General features: G+C 44.5%; 1 protein-coding gene across 2 annotated transcripts; it reads right to left on the bottom strand.

Moving 5' to 3' along the window:
• Window positions 1-9,451: 9,451 nt before the first annotated feature.
• On the bottom strand, window positions 9,452-16,335 carry COMTD1 (catechol-O-methyltransferase domain containing 1). Of its 2 annotated transcripts, none has more exons than XM_078855450.1 (7): window positions 16,049-16,335; window positions 14,136-14,266; window positions 13,069-13,174; window positions 12,744-12,862; window positions 11,994-12,048; window positions 11,285-11,418; window positions 9,452-10,420 (listed from the first exon to the last, which is right to left on the bottom strand). In XM_078855450.1, the coding sequence occupies exons 1-7, from the start codon at window positions 16,053-16,055 to the stop codon at window positions 10,268-10,270; spliced, it is 705 nt and encodes a 234-aa protein (XP_078711576.1). In that variant the 5' UTR covers window positions 16,056-16,335; the 3' UTR covers window positions 9,452-10,267. The 2 variants fall into 2 exon arrangements, with proteins under 2 accessions (XP_078711576.1, XP_078711577.1); XM_078855451.1 differs by having other exon boundaries at window positions 14,136-14,263; window positions 16,049-16,331.
• Between the last annotated feature and the right edge of the window lie 993 nt (window positions 16,336-17,328).

The raw sequence follows: 17,328 nt of genomic DNA, 5'->3' as shown, positions 1-17,328 counted from the left end.
ACAATATCAAATAATATCTTCATGGCAAACCAGCCACTCTTCATCCATGGTCAGTCTATCTACAAAAACAGACATCGATTGCGATGTCAAATTAAGCAGGCACACAATATTCAAAGCACGCATCCAATGACTGTAGATGCTCACGCGGGCTGGCATTAAAAAAGAAGCTTAATGGAGCAGTTGGGATGCGCTGGAACTGGATTATCGGGCTTGGCTCTGGCATTGGAACACGCACAATAACCAGCAGCATTGTGCAAGGCGAGCATTTCACGCGTAAATTGACACTCGAATGCCCGCAGTTAAACGATGTCTATGGGTGCAATATATCTCCCTAAATGTCGACGTTTCTGTGTTGGAGAAATGTAAGCAGCATACGGCCACGCATATTTTACGACAGAAACAATTTGGTATCCTTCAGGCTACCAAACTATTGTTCCAAAACATTCTGTTTTTTTCTTCTTCTGCAGTTGACCCTTGAACTCTTAATGACGGCCGGTGATATAAAAGCCATAAGTGTTTTTTTTTTTAAACACATCATCGTCAAGCTGTTGCTGTCGTTATACGACTAAAAAATACGAATGGATTCGACTTCTATCAAATGCTGGATTACGGCGTTCTTATGACGTGTCTGATGGGTTATGGGGGTTGTTTGGTTATACTTCACCACGCTGTTCATTTGTGGTTAGTGAAGGGTGGAGGGGGGGTTAAAAGGGAGGGGGTGGAGGCAAAACAGGTGCAAATATCACTCGCCAATGACGTAAACCGTGGCCGAAAATTGACCTCGGATGGCCGGGTTTTTAAAATCAATATTGTTTCTACACGCATGGCAATGCACAGTCACATGCGCAGGTCATTTAAACGAATAACGCTGTGAAATCCAGAATTATTGTAACTACTTTTTTATTGTTTTAACGCTAATAAACATGACGCTTATTTAAGGGAGATTAGCACAATGCGCGATGAACTCAGCGTCCTGAATTCTACCGTCAACGACGGCTAATATCAGTAGCGAGTAATATATTAATCGGGTTTAACCCCCGACCCCCACCACTAAGCCACAGTGATCAGTTTGGGGAAGTGTGGTGAAGAAAACTCTATTTCCGACAACCCCCAAGCAGAGGATTGACAAGGGCTTTGAATTATTTCAAAGCAATTCGCTATAGTGAAGACAACAACAATCGCACCCATTATACAGACACCATACGGTGGGAATTATTTACTGCATTTGAGATTTTCGTTTCCAAACTTTACGCGACGCTTCATCTTTTGCGTCATGAATTCCGCAAACAGACAGCACGTCATAGCGTGGGTCCCCACGCGCGGTCAGCCTGAGCACGGTTGGCTCCGTACGGTGCGAAAGAAGTTATACAGTCGACGCGTTATCTCGGCAATCAATTGTGCCAACAGAAGACCCCCAGCAGTCGCTTTAGCCTAATGTTATCTGTGACCAAACATGACGCCACGCCATATACTAAGTATAGCGCACTGCTCGAGTATATATGTGCCAGTCACCGACTGGCAGAAGAGCAGCATAGGCCCTGAAGCTTGCTTGTTGGTACACAGGGAAATGTTGCTGCAAGCCGCGATTATTTATTTCACCCGTCACGGAAATTTCAAAGCCGTCTTTGGAAACCAGTCCGCTGCATAACCATGTCGTTGGCAAGAGACGGCTGATACACTTTTGGGCGGAACATGTTTTCGAGGCTAGTCTGCCGGTAATATTATTTTTTGGTAAGTGTTGGGTCAATTTGATACAAGAGAGAAGCAAAAAAACAATGTTGCCATTAGTCTCACAGACCCGAGATTAATTTTTAACCTAATTGAATGCAACTGAAATTGACGACCATTTCCCATTTGCCAAATTGTGTAAGTTAATATTTGTTGTGGCTAGTTGGTTTGGCTGGCAAGCTCCAAGTATAGCCTCACAATACTCGCCGTGGGTCCCAAACTCGGAAGAAGAAATGGGCTCCGTGTCATACCTGGAAGGTTTCGCAGAACCGTACGGAAACCAATCGTTTTTCACCTTCTTTTCCACCTTTGGAGCCTACAATCAGCGTGCCGAGGCATCGGCAGAAACCACTATCCTGGCGCTCATCTTCATTACGAGCCTTGTGGGCAACGTCACAGTGCTCCTGATCGTGTTCACGACCTCCTACATGAGGTCCACCACGTGTCTGCTCGTGACCAACTTGGCCGTTCTGGACATCGTGTTCACGCTGAACATACCCGCCATCGTCATCACCAGGTGGACGGGTTCGTGGATACTCGGCAAGGGCCTCTGCAAGATCACTCTCTTCAACATGTCTCTCTGGTAGGTCCTGCAAGATTACCCTCTTCAACATATCTCTGTGGGAGGTCTTGAAAATTCCCTATTCAATATGTTTCTATGGTAGGTCCTGTAAGATCCCTCTTCAATATTTCTCTGTGGAAGGTCCTGCAAGATTACCCTCTTCAACATATCTCTGTGGGAGGTCTTGAAAATTCCCTATTCAATATGTTTCTATGGTAGGTCCTGTAAGATCCCTCTTCAATATTTCTCTGTGGAAGGTCCTGCAAGATTACCCTCTTCAACATATCTCTGTGGGAGGTCTTGAAAATTCCCTATTCAATATGTTTCTATGGTAGGTCCTGTAAGATCCCTCTTCAATATTTCTCTGTGGAAGGTCCTGCAAGATTACCCTCTTCAACATATCTCTGTGGGAGGTCTTGAAAATTCCCTATTCAATATGTTTCTATGGTAGGTCCTGCTAGTTCTCTCTTCAACATGTCTCTGTGGTAGGTCAGCCTGATAGTCTAGTAGAGGAATGAAGGATTTAATTTCACGGGAAAAGTAACCATGGTATAATAGCGATAAAAGAGTGGCAAGAAGGCTCGTGAGCGAATGACTGAAATGAATCAGCGAGTGCTGGATCGCCAGTCAATTTGACTGCTTTGTGTTAAATTATATTACGTGTAGATGTAGTAGAGATAGGAACTGGGTGCTCCACCCGAGATATCATAACGGAAAATATAATGTCGCTTCGTGGATGTCTCCAGATAATTGATAATTGAGCAGCCGGCTTGTCCACAGGATGTTGTGAAGGTTAGTGGGCAAGGTGCCCATTAGCAGTGTTCAGATCTTGTTGGTGGGGAAAACAATCTGAATTCGGTGAACGCATGTTGCGTTGACCATCTGTGTTGAATGCATGTGTTAATGATTGAACAGTAGGGATTGGAAGCCAGTCAGGTAGCCAAGCCTCAATAACCACGCGATTTTATAATCCTTACAATTGTGTAACCCTTATAGCCTGGAGCGACACATTATCCTAGAGCCGTGCGGGTTTTTTTTAAAGTGGTATACCGCATTCTCCAAATTAAAAGATACATTATCCTCTGTTATAATGCGGCATATGCGTGTGTGTTACTGGATTCTCGTAGGTTTAGATTCGTATAACTTCACTGACACTGGGCACAAGTTTGAGGCACGTTTTTTTCATGGATTATAATCTGCGGAATACGGTATTGTTGCCTATCAATGTAATGAACACCCTCAACTAACTAGGTACTCCGCACAAGGTGAGTGGTACATCCAGGCACCGGGCTGGTAATTTCTGCAGATAATAATCAGGGTGTTCCATTTACTGTGAAGTGTATATAAAGTCATGTCATAGTGTGCACTAGGTCATTCATTACCGTCGACTACGTGTTAAAGTGAAGCAATTGGCTGCACTCTCCGTGTCTTAATTACGGATGTTTAAATCTGCCTTGAAAAACACGACCTTTCTCGACAGCTTCTCACTGTCCGAAGCCAGCATATGGGCCCCAATCAGTTGTACGATGTAAGAAATTATCTCTCCCAGCTTGTACGTAAAAACCCATCATACAGGTCATGCTGTTTCGTCTCATCTGCACTGTGTTTAACCACCACCGCCACTATACTGGCAGGTCACACCATTTCTCGTTCTGGTTCTTTCCTTGCTCTGCTCCACTTTGTATTAGCCCTCCATTGTCTCTTTCCCAAGGACGTATGCATGACCTTCTCAATCAAAGGAACGTGTGATCTGTTACGAACTGCAACTGTGAAAGTGCGTGCTCATTGTTGCTGGCCGCTTGAAGTTTTGGGTCTTTGGCAAGGCCGTAATTATAATATATATTGGGGACACACATCCCCCCCCCCCCAATATTCATAATGCACCATTCATATATGAATGTTCACACTTAAACACGTAATTTAACACTTTTAAAACATATACGAACATGCATATTAGGAGTGTAAAACATTAACCTTTCGCTGTTAAGATTCACGTTGCAGTTGAATTTAGCGTCCTCTCGCGGCTGCAGGCGACATACGAACTTTAACAAAAATCAATTCTTGTACAAGTACACGCTATTCGAGGTCACGCAGCCACATTAATCAATACCGATCGATGGATCTTGACACGCCGAATGGAAATGTCCATTGCATTATATGAGCTATATACACTCCATTATCTGCATCGTAAGACGCTCCGGAAAATAAGACGCACCCCAAACTTTTGCGGTCTTTTTGAAAACATAAAATAAATGTATTTCATCATTCGGGAGAACGCGATTTTGTTATGGACAGACATCTCGATGATTATGAACGCTCTGCTTTTAAAATGGGGAGAGCAGTCGAGCACGGTAGAATATATTCTCCGGATCCAAGACACGCCCAGGGGCCGTCCATAAATGACGTCACGCACCTGGGGGGGTCAGACATTTGTGACGATGTGTGACGAGGGGGGGGGGTTGAAAAATGTGACGTCACATCAAAATGCGCAACTTTAAATAAATATAGACAACACGTTCTACTTAATTAAATCGACTTTTTAATAAATGTTTCTCCTACAACATCAGAGTGCAGCGCCACATTAAATACGCACTATAATGACAATAGTTTAAAGCGATTTGAAGCATGTTTTATTATTTCGGGGGGGGGGGGGGGCAGAGCTTTGTGACGTGATCTTTGAGGGGGGGTCTCACTTTTTGTGACGCCGTGTGACGAAGGGGGGGGGTCAAAAACCGTCCAAAATCACGTGACGTCATTTATGGACGCCCCCACCCCCACCACTTTTGTTTGAAAATACGGTGTGAAAAGTGCGACTTACAATCCGAGATATTACGGAGAATGTGACCCTCGACCCTTCGGCGTGTGGCATGCAGTGGCTTCTGCTCCGTCTTGACAATGGCGCTCATCAGCTTTGACAGAGCTCGTCACATCCTACCCCCGCACGTGAGAGCCATCCGCACTCGAGGTCAGCTGTTCATCTCCATCTGCGTTGCCTGGGTGCTGTCGTGTGTGGGCGCATTACCTCTCTGCATCTATTTCCAAGTGAAGACCTTCACCTTCTCTGGCGAGGTGAGACCACCCCCCCCCCCACCCACGTATTATAAGTCCAAAGAAGGCTTTTCACAATACACGATTTTATTTTACAAAGTAAGGCCCACATATCGCTATGTTTCAGAAGCGACCTGGCCACAAATGACAGAGTGGCTTATCGTGTGGAAATGTATAGCAGCCAAAGACTCTAAACACACATGTTGTTTCTAAATGTGGAGGGAAAGACTGGAAGACCCGGAGACAATCGACTCGGCCACGGGGAGGACATGCAAATTCCAAATATACAGGCGTCAGGATGGAACCCACGACCTTCTGTATACCTGGCGAGATAGATAACATCTCGCCGCCTTACTCCCAAGTCAATACACTTCCCAGGTCCTCGCGAACTATAGTGCTGTACATTCTATCGACAGGTGGTTATGTGCACCTTTCCACGTTTATAGAGATACAAATATTGCACGCACCCGAGCATTTCTGAACGCGTTTCACGTGGCTAGAGCACACTGGATTTGAAGTTTTCGTGACTGCAAGGGTCCATACTCTTTAGTTTTTTCGGTAAAGTCACCTGAAGACGGAAGCTTGTGTTGCCTCCGAAACGTTGTGATTTAATTTAATTTAAGAAGGGAAATAATAAAATAATAAAAGATATAAAAATCAACATTGTCAATAACACTGTGGCCTTAAAAGAAAACGTTTCGGACGATGGCACTTCATTGCGCAACAAAATGTGGATACCTCATTTTCCTATGCCACCACATCTCACAAGCGAAGCAGTGCTCGGGTTGAGCCGGGATAAGTGATTGGATGGGTGACCATCATGCATTGCCAGCTTTGTCACATGTGGCAGTGCGACTGTGCTACATGTTGGTGAGCAGGTGAAAGTGCAGGAAAATGCACAGTTTTTTTGGGGTCTTTCGGTAAAGTCACGTATATAGGTTCAAAGAAAATAACAAAAAAAACAAAAAACTACGACGTTTCGATCGCAACACAAGCGGTCCTCATCAGTTTTTTTTAATTTTTTGTGATTTTCTTTTAACATATCTACGTGACTTTACCGAAAGACCCAAAGAATGTGAATTCCTGCAGTCACGAAAGCTTTAGGTCAAGATTTAAATGCACTGTTGTATCGTACCTCTGCACTCTCCCACCTTCACCAAGCTGCGCTAACCAGCGTGGTAAAGTTGCGTGGGGAGGCCACAATCCAACAATGGACTGAGAGAGGGCTGTACGCTTACACCTCGATCACCTTCTCGACTGCTAATATGATTCCGCCCCTGGTTACAGCAGTCAAGAATTAGCAAAACTTGCCCCACCACATCTCCAACTACACGTGTTTCACTGTATGTTGGTGTATATTATATGAATGCAATGCTGAATTCCATCGCGTTGCATGGAAGATATAGTACAGGGTGATCTACGTATAGATACTGCACTCATTTCGAACGAACCTTGTACCTGTCAACGGGTGATTTAATCGTGTTCAATGGCTTAATATCCTAAAGAGAGTGTTCAAATATCTCAGAAGTGGACACTGTACAGTATTGAGGTTTGTGGGAGGCATAAAATGCTGATTTCCTCTGTAACTTTTTCCATATTATTTTCGTGGGGTATCCATGTATCACCCCGTATCATTACAACATCCTGGTGCGGGATATTTAATGGACGCTTGCTGTCTTGTGCCCTCTTTCTTTAGGAAGTGCACATTTGTACCATCCTGTGGCCAACAAGGGGCACATCGTGGTCGTGGCTGGTGGTGATTTTCTTGAGCATGCTGGTTGTGCCTTCCACAGTCCTCACGTTGAATTACAAAAGGATTTACAAGGCAGGTTATTATTCTTACAGCATGAGCGATTGTTGACATCAGCATTTCGAGGTGTATTGCCATGATGTTGGCAAACTTGGTGCGGCAGTTGAAACAATGGGCAAGCATTTTAAAGCCGGTGCTGTACCTTGACCTTTTGAGATAAGATGCCTACAAACTATGATTTAAGCCTATAGTAAGGCATGTGGTGTCAGAGTGGCACAGTGATTAGCGAATTCCACTAACCCAGCCATCTATGTTCAATTGTAGCGCAGCGGTGGCGAGATGTTAATTATCTCGCCCTGACACCTGTTAATATTGGAGTTTGCGTGCGTCTCTCCCTGTGGTCGCGTGGATTTTTCTCCAGGTCCTCCGGTTTTTCCCTCCACATTTAGAAACAACGTGCGTTTAGAGTATTTGGCTGTTATAAAACTCAACATAAGCCACATTTGTGGCCTGGTCGCTTCTGTAAAAGAGCTATATTGCTCAGTGGGAATTATCTGGTAAAATATAGTTTTTAGTTTAATCGCTGGCCATGCCCAATGCCACGTAATCATTGGGCTGGTGCTGGGTCTTCCGTGTATGTCCCCATAAAGAAACGTACAGTTTACTTTTGTTTAGTGAATGCGTTTTCCGCGTTTCATTCGTAAATCTAAGTTGTGCTCTCTTTATCAGGTGGCAAGGGACAGCAGAATCCGTGTTCGCCAGAACACGGAGCCTGCTCGGCTTAACGGTGGCATCAGAATTTCCTTTAAAGAATTCCGCCTCATCAAGATGCTGATAATTCTGGTGATCTCACTGTACATCATGTGGGTCCCGATCTACATCATGCTGTGGCTCATCGAAGCAGACCGAGAACTCGTGAACGTTTACAACTGGAAGCCCTTTCTGTCCTCCAGAGCGTTCCTCTGGGTGTGCACCGTCACGCTCACCAACTCGGCCATAAACCCGGTCTTGTACGGGGTCCTCAACACGCAGTTCCGACGCGGCTTCAAGAGGTACTTCTGCTGCCTCCTCCGAGCGAACGCAGACTCCGCCACGGACGAAACGACGACCAACGATCAGAACGTCCAGAACGTCGAGCGCTACACGGTCGAGAGGCAGCAGGCCGCGGTCAACGGCGCGGTGAGGGCCGGGGGCCCCGCGCCAGACTTTGAGGGGCACGAGGGGGTGCGGCCAGCGGGCACCACAATCGGGAGGTCAAGTGGAGGCCACCGAGGTAACGGAGCACTGCCGTCCTCTCATCGCGGGGCGATCAGTCGCCGTTTCTGAGGTCGGGTCCACACCTGCGCAACCCGAATCGAATATGCGTGGACCTCTCTCGACGACCAGTTTTGCGAGCAGTTGCGCAACCGGTTGCCCGGTGGTGGGCAGACGATGCTTTCAAAAGATATATCCGCTCAGCAATTTGTAGTCGCGTAATTCCGTCACGCGCACATTCACAAACTAAGATTGGTCGTTGCAATCCCGAAAAAGCTGTTCATATCCTCGTTGTGCGACCACTCGCTCAGATGTGGATAAAGCAGTTGCAGGCAATTGGTTGCACAATGTCAAGCGATTTTGTAGCGCAGTCGATCGCCCGTGTGGATCCCGCTTCGGACAACTCAATGTAAAATAAGTAACTTGCACTCGACTATATCTGGGATCATTATTAAAGTAATCGATTACCGATAATCGGTACTCGACTAATCAGATGAATGTTCTCCCATAGCGCTTAACAGACTGTTGGGGCAAGTGCTGTTGGCGAGCTATTCGAGGCTGAAACAGCGCACGGTGGTGTGAACAGCACCATTTCCGACCACCTTGATCCCCCACATTGCCGATGTTATAACGTGCGTCTCTGTGAGATGTGATGACGGAAGTGATGTAGTTTGTTTAGATGTAAAATATTTATGTTTAAAGGATAATGAAATGGTTAACAGGAAATACAATTGATTCAGGAGTTACAATTGATGTTATCTGTTGACAAATGACATGTGCTCCCTTCAACTTGCAATTATTGTACCAGTATCATGTCGAGTCAAACAACCCCGATGATCAACATGACTGGCAATACACGTAGATGCCATGTATTATTGCATTTATGTTGAATGTAAGCAGATGAAATTTTTTGTTAAAAATACAGAAGCCTCTTTAGTATTTTCATTAAAGATGTGTTTTTTTTTAGACCTGATGACTGCATTCTGTTTACATTTGTATGGCATATGAATGACTACACTATCACAACTTGCCTGCAACATTATGGGCAACACCAAGACATCATTTTCAGCGAGTTTGCAAAGAATTATAAAAAAAATTCACCCGCATACATATTCCATAAACATTGTGCGGTTAATTGATTTAATTACATAATGAAAATGGAACCACTTAATTGCAATGTTAATACTTCATTACACATTTTTTAATAATCAGATTTTCAAAATTCGTCATATATAAACTAACAAGCCTCATGAATATGAACATTCATCTCAAAATCAACACCTTAACCAGTTGGATAGATATACTAATGCTGAAATTATTTGTGTTCACAGGTATGAATTATCGAAAAACGTTCTCCACAATAGCACCACAGCAGCATCATAACAATTCACACTGCGACCAGTCATTGTTGCAGACAAATTTGTAGAACGTTTAAAATGTAAGCATACCAAAAGGGATTTATATTTTCATATGTATCTTGTAAATCGATTTCCATTTGCATTGTTGAGAAAGTTATCTGCAGATTAAATTTACTGTAAAATTAAAAAAAACTATATTTAGTTGAAACATTTAACACAAAAATGTGGCATTGGTAAGGTGATGTTTCAATATAACAAGAACAATTAGTCACTTGTGCCTTAAAACCACATTTCAGGAGACCAGTTTTCAGAAATGTCGTGGGCACAAAAGGAGAGTTAATTTGTGATATTACCAGTCAATGAGAAGGCATTGTTTTTTTTGTCAATAAATGAGGTCATGTTACGTTAATATGATTTTATTTTAACATTTTCCAATGAAGGTTGAACCGAGTTAAAGAATCAGCTCCATCCGTCTGCGTGTCTGTCGATGAGTTATAGTCTCCTGGAACAAAGTTTCACACTGAAAAAAGCTCACTTCTTCCCCATAGCACAAAAACAATGTCTAGGTTAACGCTTGAAGGCCAGAGTCAGCCCATCTCCAATGGTCAGCATGCTGATGTCCACACGCTGGTCATCCTTCAACTTATCATTGAGACGACAGATCGACATGGTTTCTTCATCATCTTTTCGTGGGTTCAGCACAGACCCTCCCCAGATCACCTGTGCATACAGACCAAGCGCACGTCATTAGTGGGGTGCCGTTCCCAGCCTTTCTGCGGCTGCCTCACATTCTGAATCCTCATCCTGGCATGTTCACATGATGCATGGCAAAAATGACCTAAACGTCTGTCGGCATCGTTTTACTTTCCCCATTTTGTCAATATATCAAATTGTCAATTTCGTATTCAACGTTAACACCAACGCTGGGACCACTGTATTAGGCGGCCAAATAGAGAGTTACATCCTATTCAAATTAGTTATGAGGCACTACTCATTATCCATTCATAGCTCTCTCTGAACGAGTGGTGGAAGGCGCACATTGCTATGGCGGTGTTGAGTCGAGCTAAGTCCCCTGTGTTAGTTGGCACATTCATTATGCTGAGAATATTTTCTACGTATTAACTTACACGGGGATTTTTGATTTAAAGCTTTCGTGACTGCAGGGATTCATATTCTTGGTTGTTTCGGTAAAGTCACGTAGAAAGGAAATCATGAAATAATAAAAACATAAAACAATAAAAATTCTCACGACGTTTCGACTGCAACACAAGCAATCATCATCAGGTGTGAAATCCACAGCAAGAACATTTTATTGCTTGGAATTTTTATTGTTTATATTTTTATTATTTTATTATTTCCCTTCTACGTGACTTTACCGACAGAACCAAGAATATTACACGGGGATATTTAAAAAGTATCCCAGCAAAAAATACTGATATTTTGGTGTGCTATCTTGATTTGATGTGCTATTAGCCCATAATGGTATTGCTTTACTTGCATTATTTTTTTCTTAATATCAACTCTTAAGTACATTTTAAAGCAGCACATTATGGATTTTACTTTCGTAACTCGGTCGATACTTACATTGTCAATCGCAACAATGCCACCCTTTCTTATCAGGCGCAGGCATTTTTCATAATAGTTAACGTAGCCTTCTTTGTCCGCATCAATAAATGCGAAGTCGTAAGTTCCTTCCTCTCCGGCAGCAAGGAGCTCATCTGTCCATGACGGTAAATAAAACAAGAAATCACGAGCAATTCGTGGGCAGACGTGTAAGACACGGACGTTTTAGGACCTACAATCTTCAAAGTGCAGCCATGCGATTGCTTGTTCACATCACTGCCGACAGAAGGACATTCACTCCTGCAAGCTCTAAAGAAACCCATCAGAGCAGTGGTTCTTCACGTTGACCGCACCCCCCTTTGGTTCTTAGAAAGGGCATCTCGCTCCCAAAGAGGGTGCGCATACACCCCACTCGAGGACATTTTTAGACTACTCTTCGAGGCTGGCCAGACATCTTCAAAGGAGTTGGAAGTACCCACACTTTATCTCAACATACATGACCATGCGATTGGCTCGTGTATCCATCTATACTATTGGTTGTTGCACAGAGGTGGGGGGGGGGGGGGATTCAAACGTTGTGCCATTTATTTACTGATATGCAAACTGGATTCAAAATCCAGTGTTGTGCTCTTTATTATTCTACGTGTGTTCAATGTGCAGTGAGACTTCCAATTTTAATTATGCTTACAGTGCATTGCAGAATATTTATTAAAATATTTTATATACTTACCCAATGTCGCACTGGCAGGTTTTATTCGAAGGTCAATTTTGTGCTCTACACCTGCCTGTGAATAGAAAGGAACAAATATCAGTTATGTGAAGGACAAACATGCTTAATGTTTGGTTTATAACACAAGTAGTGTTAACCACAATCATGCTTAATGCATGGTTTAATACAGAAGTGATGAAACTAGAAATATTTGGTGTCTAGCATGGTTAGGATATAAACAAGATTGCATTATCGCTTGTTACATATGCACCTTTTTTGATAATCCATAAAATATTATAATTTATAGCACTTTGTCAATCCACTGCTGGGTGACATTATCCTCGACCTGTCAGTTGTGGCGGTTTTTTGACCACACATCACCATACGAAAGAAGCCGACCATACTGGTCGGTACAGGTTTCCGAAGGGAGGGCCGGCCTTGGATTGGTTCAGAAACTCGCTATGGATGTTAGCCGTGGCTGGGAGCCAACCTCAGGAGGTTACAGGTTACCAGGTGTGTATTACAGCATGCTAGCCCCTGCTTAAAGATAAAAGTGTAAGTTCATTACCAACTTGTAAAAATACACAATGATTATGAAATAAATACATGTTATACTTTTTCAATGGGCAGGTGCTTGCTTTATAAATCACACTGCAGCAACCACATTGTGTGGCCAATACACTCAAACATTCATGGATAATCTGGCCTTCATCCAGCAGTGGATTGATCATGGCTAACGATAGCATCGAGGCTAATCTAGGTAGTGCTTACCTCCTTCCAATATGGCTTCCCTATGTTGGGGAATTCCTCTGTAATGTCACAGGCCACTATTTTCCCGTCGTCAGGAAGAGCCAGAGCAATACTTAGCGTGTTGTATCCTGTATAAACACCTTCGGAAATGTACAATACCAATACATAGCCGTTTGTTAGCGTGTATTGAATGGGCTTTAACACGAACACAATGTTCCAATTATTTATGTCGATACATTTACTTTTATATTTTACGTAGCTAATGTAATATTATTGAATTAAATGTTACGCAACATCACGTTGAATATTGTGCAAGTCATTCTGCACTGTTGCAAAATCCACTCACCAACTTCGATGGCTTTCTTTCCCCCGATGAGCCTCAAAAGATTGGCCATAAATTGGGACTGTTCACAAGCCACCATCATAACACTCGCGGGGTGTTGCATCGTGCACTTGTGGAATAAAAGCACAGAGATCACATTGTGAATGCCAGACCACCCTTTGTGCTTGTTCTTTGGCACACACATTGCTCGTTCAGAGGTTTTGCACCCAAGCAGGGCATCGCCAGTTTATTACAAAGCAACTGTTTATCATGCAACGAGAATGCAGAAAACATGCAGAAAAACTATGGGAGCCATTATTCTGGGTTATACATACACACACATGCAAGCACCCTGAGATAACATTGAAGCTCCCATTTGAAGACCAGCTAAATAGGTTGGCACTGGCGAGTGCTGTTTGCAAAGCACACACCAATGAGTGCACATGGTAGATGTGCCTGTGATTAGCATGAAAAAATAAATTTCTGCTGTAACTTTTGCCTTGAAAAATATGCTTCATTTGGATATTAAAGTGGGAATTTGGTTTAATTTTGCAATGGTCCCCAGATGTTAGTGATTTTTTTAAAATCTCCTTTCATTTCCCTTCCCTCTGCTTCTCTTTCCTGCCATATAGATCAGAACTAGGGGCTCCTCCAGAGCGACTTGTTTATTCCGATCACGGCAATTATTTTTATCCTGATTCTGTCCGATGTCTGTGCCGTTTAAAATATTTACGAATAAAATAGAGTGGATCGCCTGAAATGCTGGAGGACAATTATTAGGCAGCTTAAAATTCAGGCGGATTGCCTGACAACAATAAAAAAGACTGCCTGAAAATGTTCAGGCAAGCTGCTTGATAAGCCCGGTAGTAGCCATTGCAGCTGGTTGGAAATTTAACAAGTCGTTCCTAAACAGCCTAAAACTTAAGAAAATAACTCTAGGACCATTCTTAAGTTGGTGGAAAAACAAATTGGCTGAAAAGTAAAAATTTAACACAAAATATCGGTGATTTGACTATTTTCCCATGAACTAGGCTTAAAGCGGTCTTTACAGTTTGCCTTAACATGAAAACTGGACAACTTAGGACACTTACATTGCGGAGTTTTTCAAGAGCTGGGTGTTCACGCAGAGAGTGAGAGATAATGTACTCCATCATCGAGTTGTTAGATACGCCTGTAAGGCTCTTAAATTTAGGTCGCCTTGTGCTTGAATCCTGATTACCTGCTTAGATCATGCAGTAACACAACAGTGACAGTACACACCATTGGTCAGAGATCAGATTCCACAGTCCCTGAACAATCTGTTACCACGTGGAACAAAACGGACATCATGATGAACACCCTGAAAACATTTGCGAGCTACAAAGCACAACCACGAACACATGCGCAGTATTAACAGCAGTATCATCTGCTGGGGCATGTGTTGTTGGCGAGCCCTTATGAAGGCATTGTGTAACACGTGAAGGGTATATGGCACAACAGACATGCTCTGTTTTGCTCCCTATTCATGCTCTTAACACAATAATTTATTTTCAGCAAAGTTGACAGTCTGTGGAGAGGCTCTGATGACAGTTACCTGGATTTGTATATCAGCTGCTGATATTGCAATACATTGCGTTCGTCACAGCAGTACTACATCGCCTGGCACCTAGGGTTTTCATCTGGGGGTAGGGTGTGCATTTCGTACATTTTAAGAGTTAGAGGCATTCACCGCTCCTGCTAATTTAGGAATCATAACGTATAAGTGAAAGGCATTGCACTCTGGTGGATGCATGGCAGGGGTCTGTGAACCCATTACATAAATTACAGCCATTTTGTCAGTCCACTGCTGGATGAAGGCTTCACTCGGCTGGGTCAGTCATTGGGGTTATTTGACCATATGTCACCACGCTTGACAGTGGTGGGGTTCGTGAAGGACGGGTGTCCAAAACCATGATATGATAGAACTCGACATTAGCAATGGCCAGGTATTGAACTTGGATCGCCCAAGTTCATAGTGCAGTGTCCGAAGCACCACGCCATCGATCTGATGAACTCGTCTGTGAAAAAATGTGCGGATAATGAGCGGTTCCTGCAATGAACGATGAGAAAATGTTCAAAGGCTCGTGGAAAAAAAATAGTTGACATTTCGATTAAAAGCTTTCGTGACTGCAGGGATTCATATTCTTGGTTCTTTCGGTAAAAAAAACTCTGTTTCTTCACCTGAGGACGGCTGCTTGCGTTGTGGCCGAAACGTCGTGAGAATTTCATTTTACTATGTTTTATTTTTTATTATTTCCCTTCTACGTGACTTTACCGAAAGAACCAAGAATAGTTATGACATGGAGTTTTTTTGTTTCAACTGCTGTACAATATTTCCATCTTGAAAACCAAAAAAAACACTTAACGCACATGTTTTGGAGATTTTCATATACAAAAAAAAAGTCTAAAACACATTTCAGAATTTACACTGCAGGGATGCACCCGTGACCATCTAAAATGCAATGACTTCCGCGTACTGACAGCAGAGGCTTGTTGGTATGCCGTCGTCACACGAAAGGAAATGGAGTGGGGGCGAAAAAAACCCACCCCAGCTTAGGCCCACGTATTTCAGTTCGCTGCAAAACACACGCACAGGTTAAAAGGCGAAATACTACACAGCAGTCCATACAAGTTAGGAGGACTACCACATGCGCATTTAATATTCAGCATCTTCAAACGGCTCTCCATCCTTGCATATTTAATTAATCTTGCGTCCACATTCACCGGCCACGGCACCACACGCGGTAAAGCTGTGAATCGGCAAAAGTCAACAGGTTTGTTTTAAAGCAGCGGTGACGGCATTACGACTGCGCCTAATGTAGCACGAGAAACAGACAGAGAAGCATTAATGCAGCAAAACCCCTAACGTGTACACAGAAGAAAAATCACATCACCATTTTGTTCACGAAACAGCAACGCTGTCCTAAAATAAAAAAAAACCCCAGCGTCAATCACCAAACAACAACAACAACGACGGCGAACGTACCAGCCATGTTTCGTGGCAGTCCTCCCAGCTCTCTCTCCAATTTGTAAGCTGCTTCTAAGCCGACTTGGCGGAGGCTTTAAACGCAGCCGCTTGCTTGCTGCTGCTTCTGCACACCACCCCCACTCCAAACTCCACGGTACGCCGGATTAAGCGTCTTGAACCTGCAGAGGCGTGGCTCGAGCTTAGACAAATCAGCTGCTCCTCGTGGCCGGATGGTGGCGGGCGGGTGGCGGTGTCACTTCCCAGGCCAGCGCAGGGGGCCCAGCGAGAGGGCTCTGGGCTCCTCCCCCCTCCCCTCGCCCCTCCCCCCTCGCCCCTCCCCCCGCCCCTCCCCCTCGCCCCTCCCCCCTCGCCCCTCCCCCCTCGCCTTTCGGCGTCTCTCGTCCACGACGTCGGCGGCGACTGCGAGTCGGTCACTCCCCCCCACCATCACCCCCTTCACCCCACCCCACCCACCCGCCCCCCCACCATCACCCCCTTCACCCCACCCCACCATCACCCCCTTCACCCCCCACCACCACCACCCACTTCACCCCCCCACCCCCACCCGCCCTTCACCCGCCCCCCACCACCACCCGCCCTTCACCCCCCCCCCCCACCACCACCCGCCCTTCACCCCCCACCACCACCACCCACTTCACCCCCCCACCCCCACCCGCCCTTCACCCGCCCCCCACCACCACCCGCCCTTCACCCCCCCCACCACCACTCGCCTTTCACCCCCCCCACCCGCCCTTCACCCCCCCACTACCACCACTCGCCTTTCACCCCCGACCACCACCACCCACTTCACCCTTCACCCCCCCCACCACCACCACCCGCCCTTCACCCCTCCCCCCACCACCACCAAAGGGCTGGCAGAGATAACGTTTGTTGCGATGTCAAAGTGTTAAGAGTTCGTAAGTCCAGGAACTGGGCAAAAGCCACCACCACCCCCCACCCACCACACCACCCCCCACCACACCACCACACAGCTCTGTTTCTTCACCTGAGGGACGGCTGCTTGTGTTGTGGCCGAAACGTTCGTGAGAATTTTTATTTTATTATGTTTTATTTTTATTATTTCCCTTCTACGTGACTTTACCGAAAGAACCAAGAAAATCTTAACACCTGTTTTGTTTCCAGAAAAAAGGGGAAACCCTATTCTCAAAATATGAATTGTTACAAACACAAATAAAAATATTATTATTATAGTTGATGACAAACTATACCGAAGGGTTTGATGAGCAATTCAATAAACCGAATAAGGTTGCAGTGGGTACTGCACTGAGGTACATTGA

Source organism: Lampetra fluviatilis, chromosome 4 (genome assembly GCF_964198595.1).
Source record: "Lampetra fluviatilis chromosome 4, kcLamFluv1.1, whole genome shotgun sequence".
NCBI lineage: Eukaryota > Metazoa > Chordata > Hyperoartia > Petromyzontiformes > Petromyzontidae > Lampetra > Lampetra fluviatilis.
Note: the sequence above shows the minus strand (reverse complement) of the source record. Positions and strands in the feature narration are given on the sequence as shown.

Excerpts from the sequence above, each read along its gene's own strand:
- COMTD1 (XM_078855450.1), bottom strand. Across the intron at positions 13,175-14,135 it reads CTCTTGAAAAACTCCGCAAT|TGCACGATGCAACACCCCGC; the intron begins GTAAGTGTCCTA and ends TTATTCCACAAG. Across the intron at positions 10,421-11,284 it reads GCATTGTTGCGATTGACAAT|GTGATCTGGGGAGGGTCTGT; the intron begins GTAAGTATCGAC and ends CTGTATGCACAG.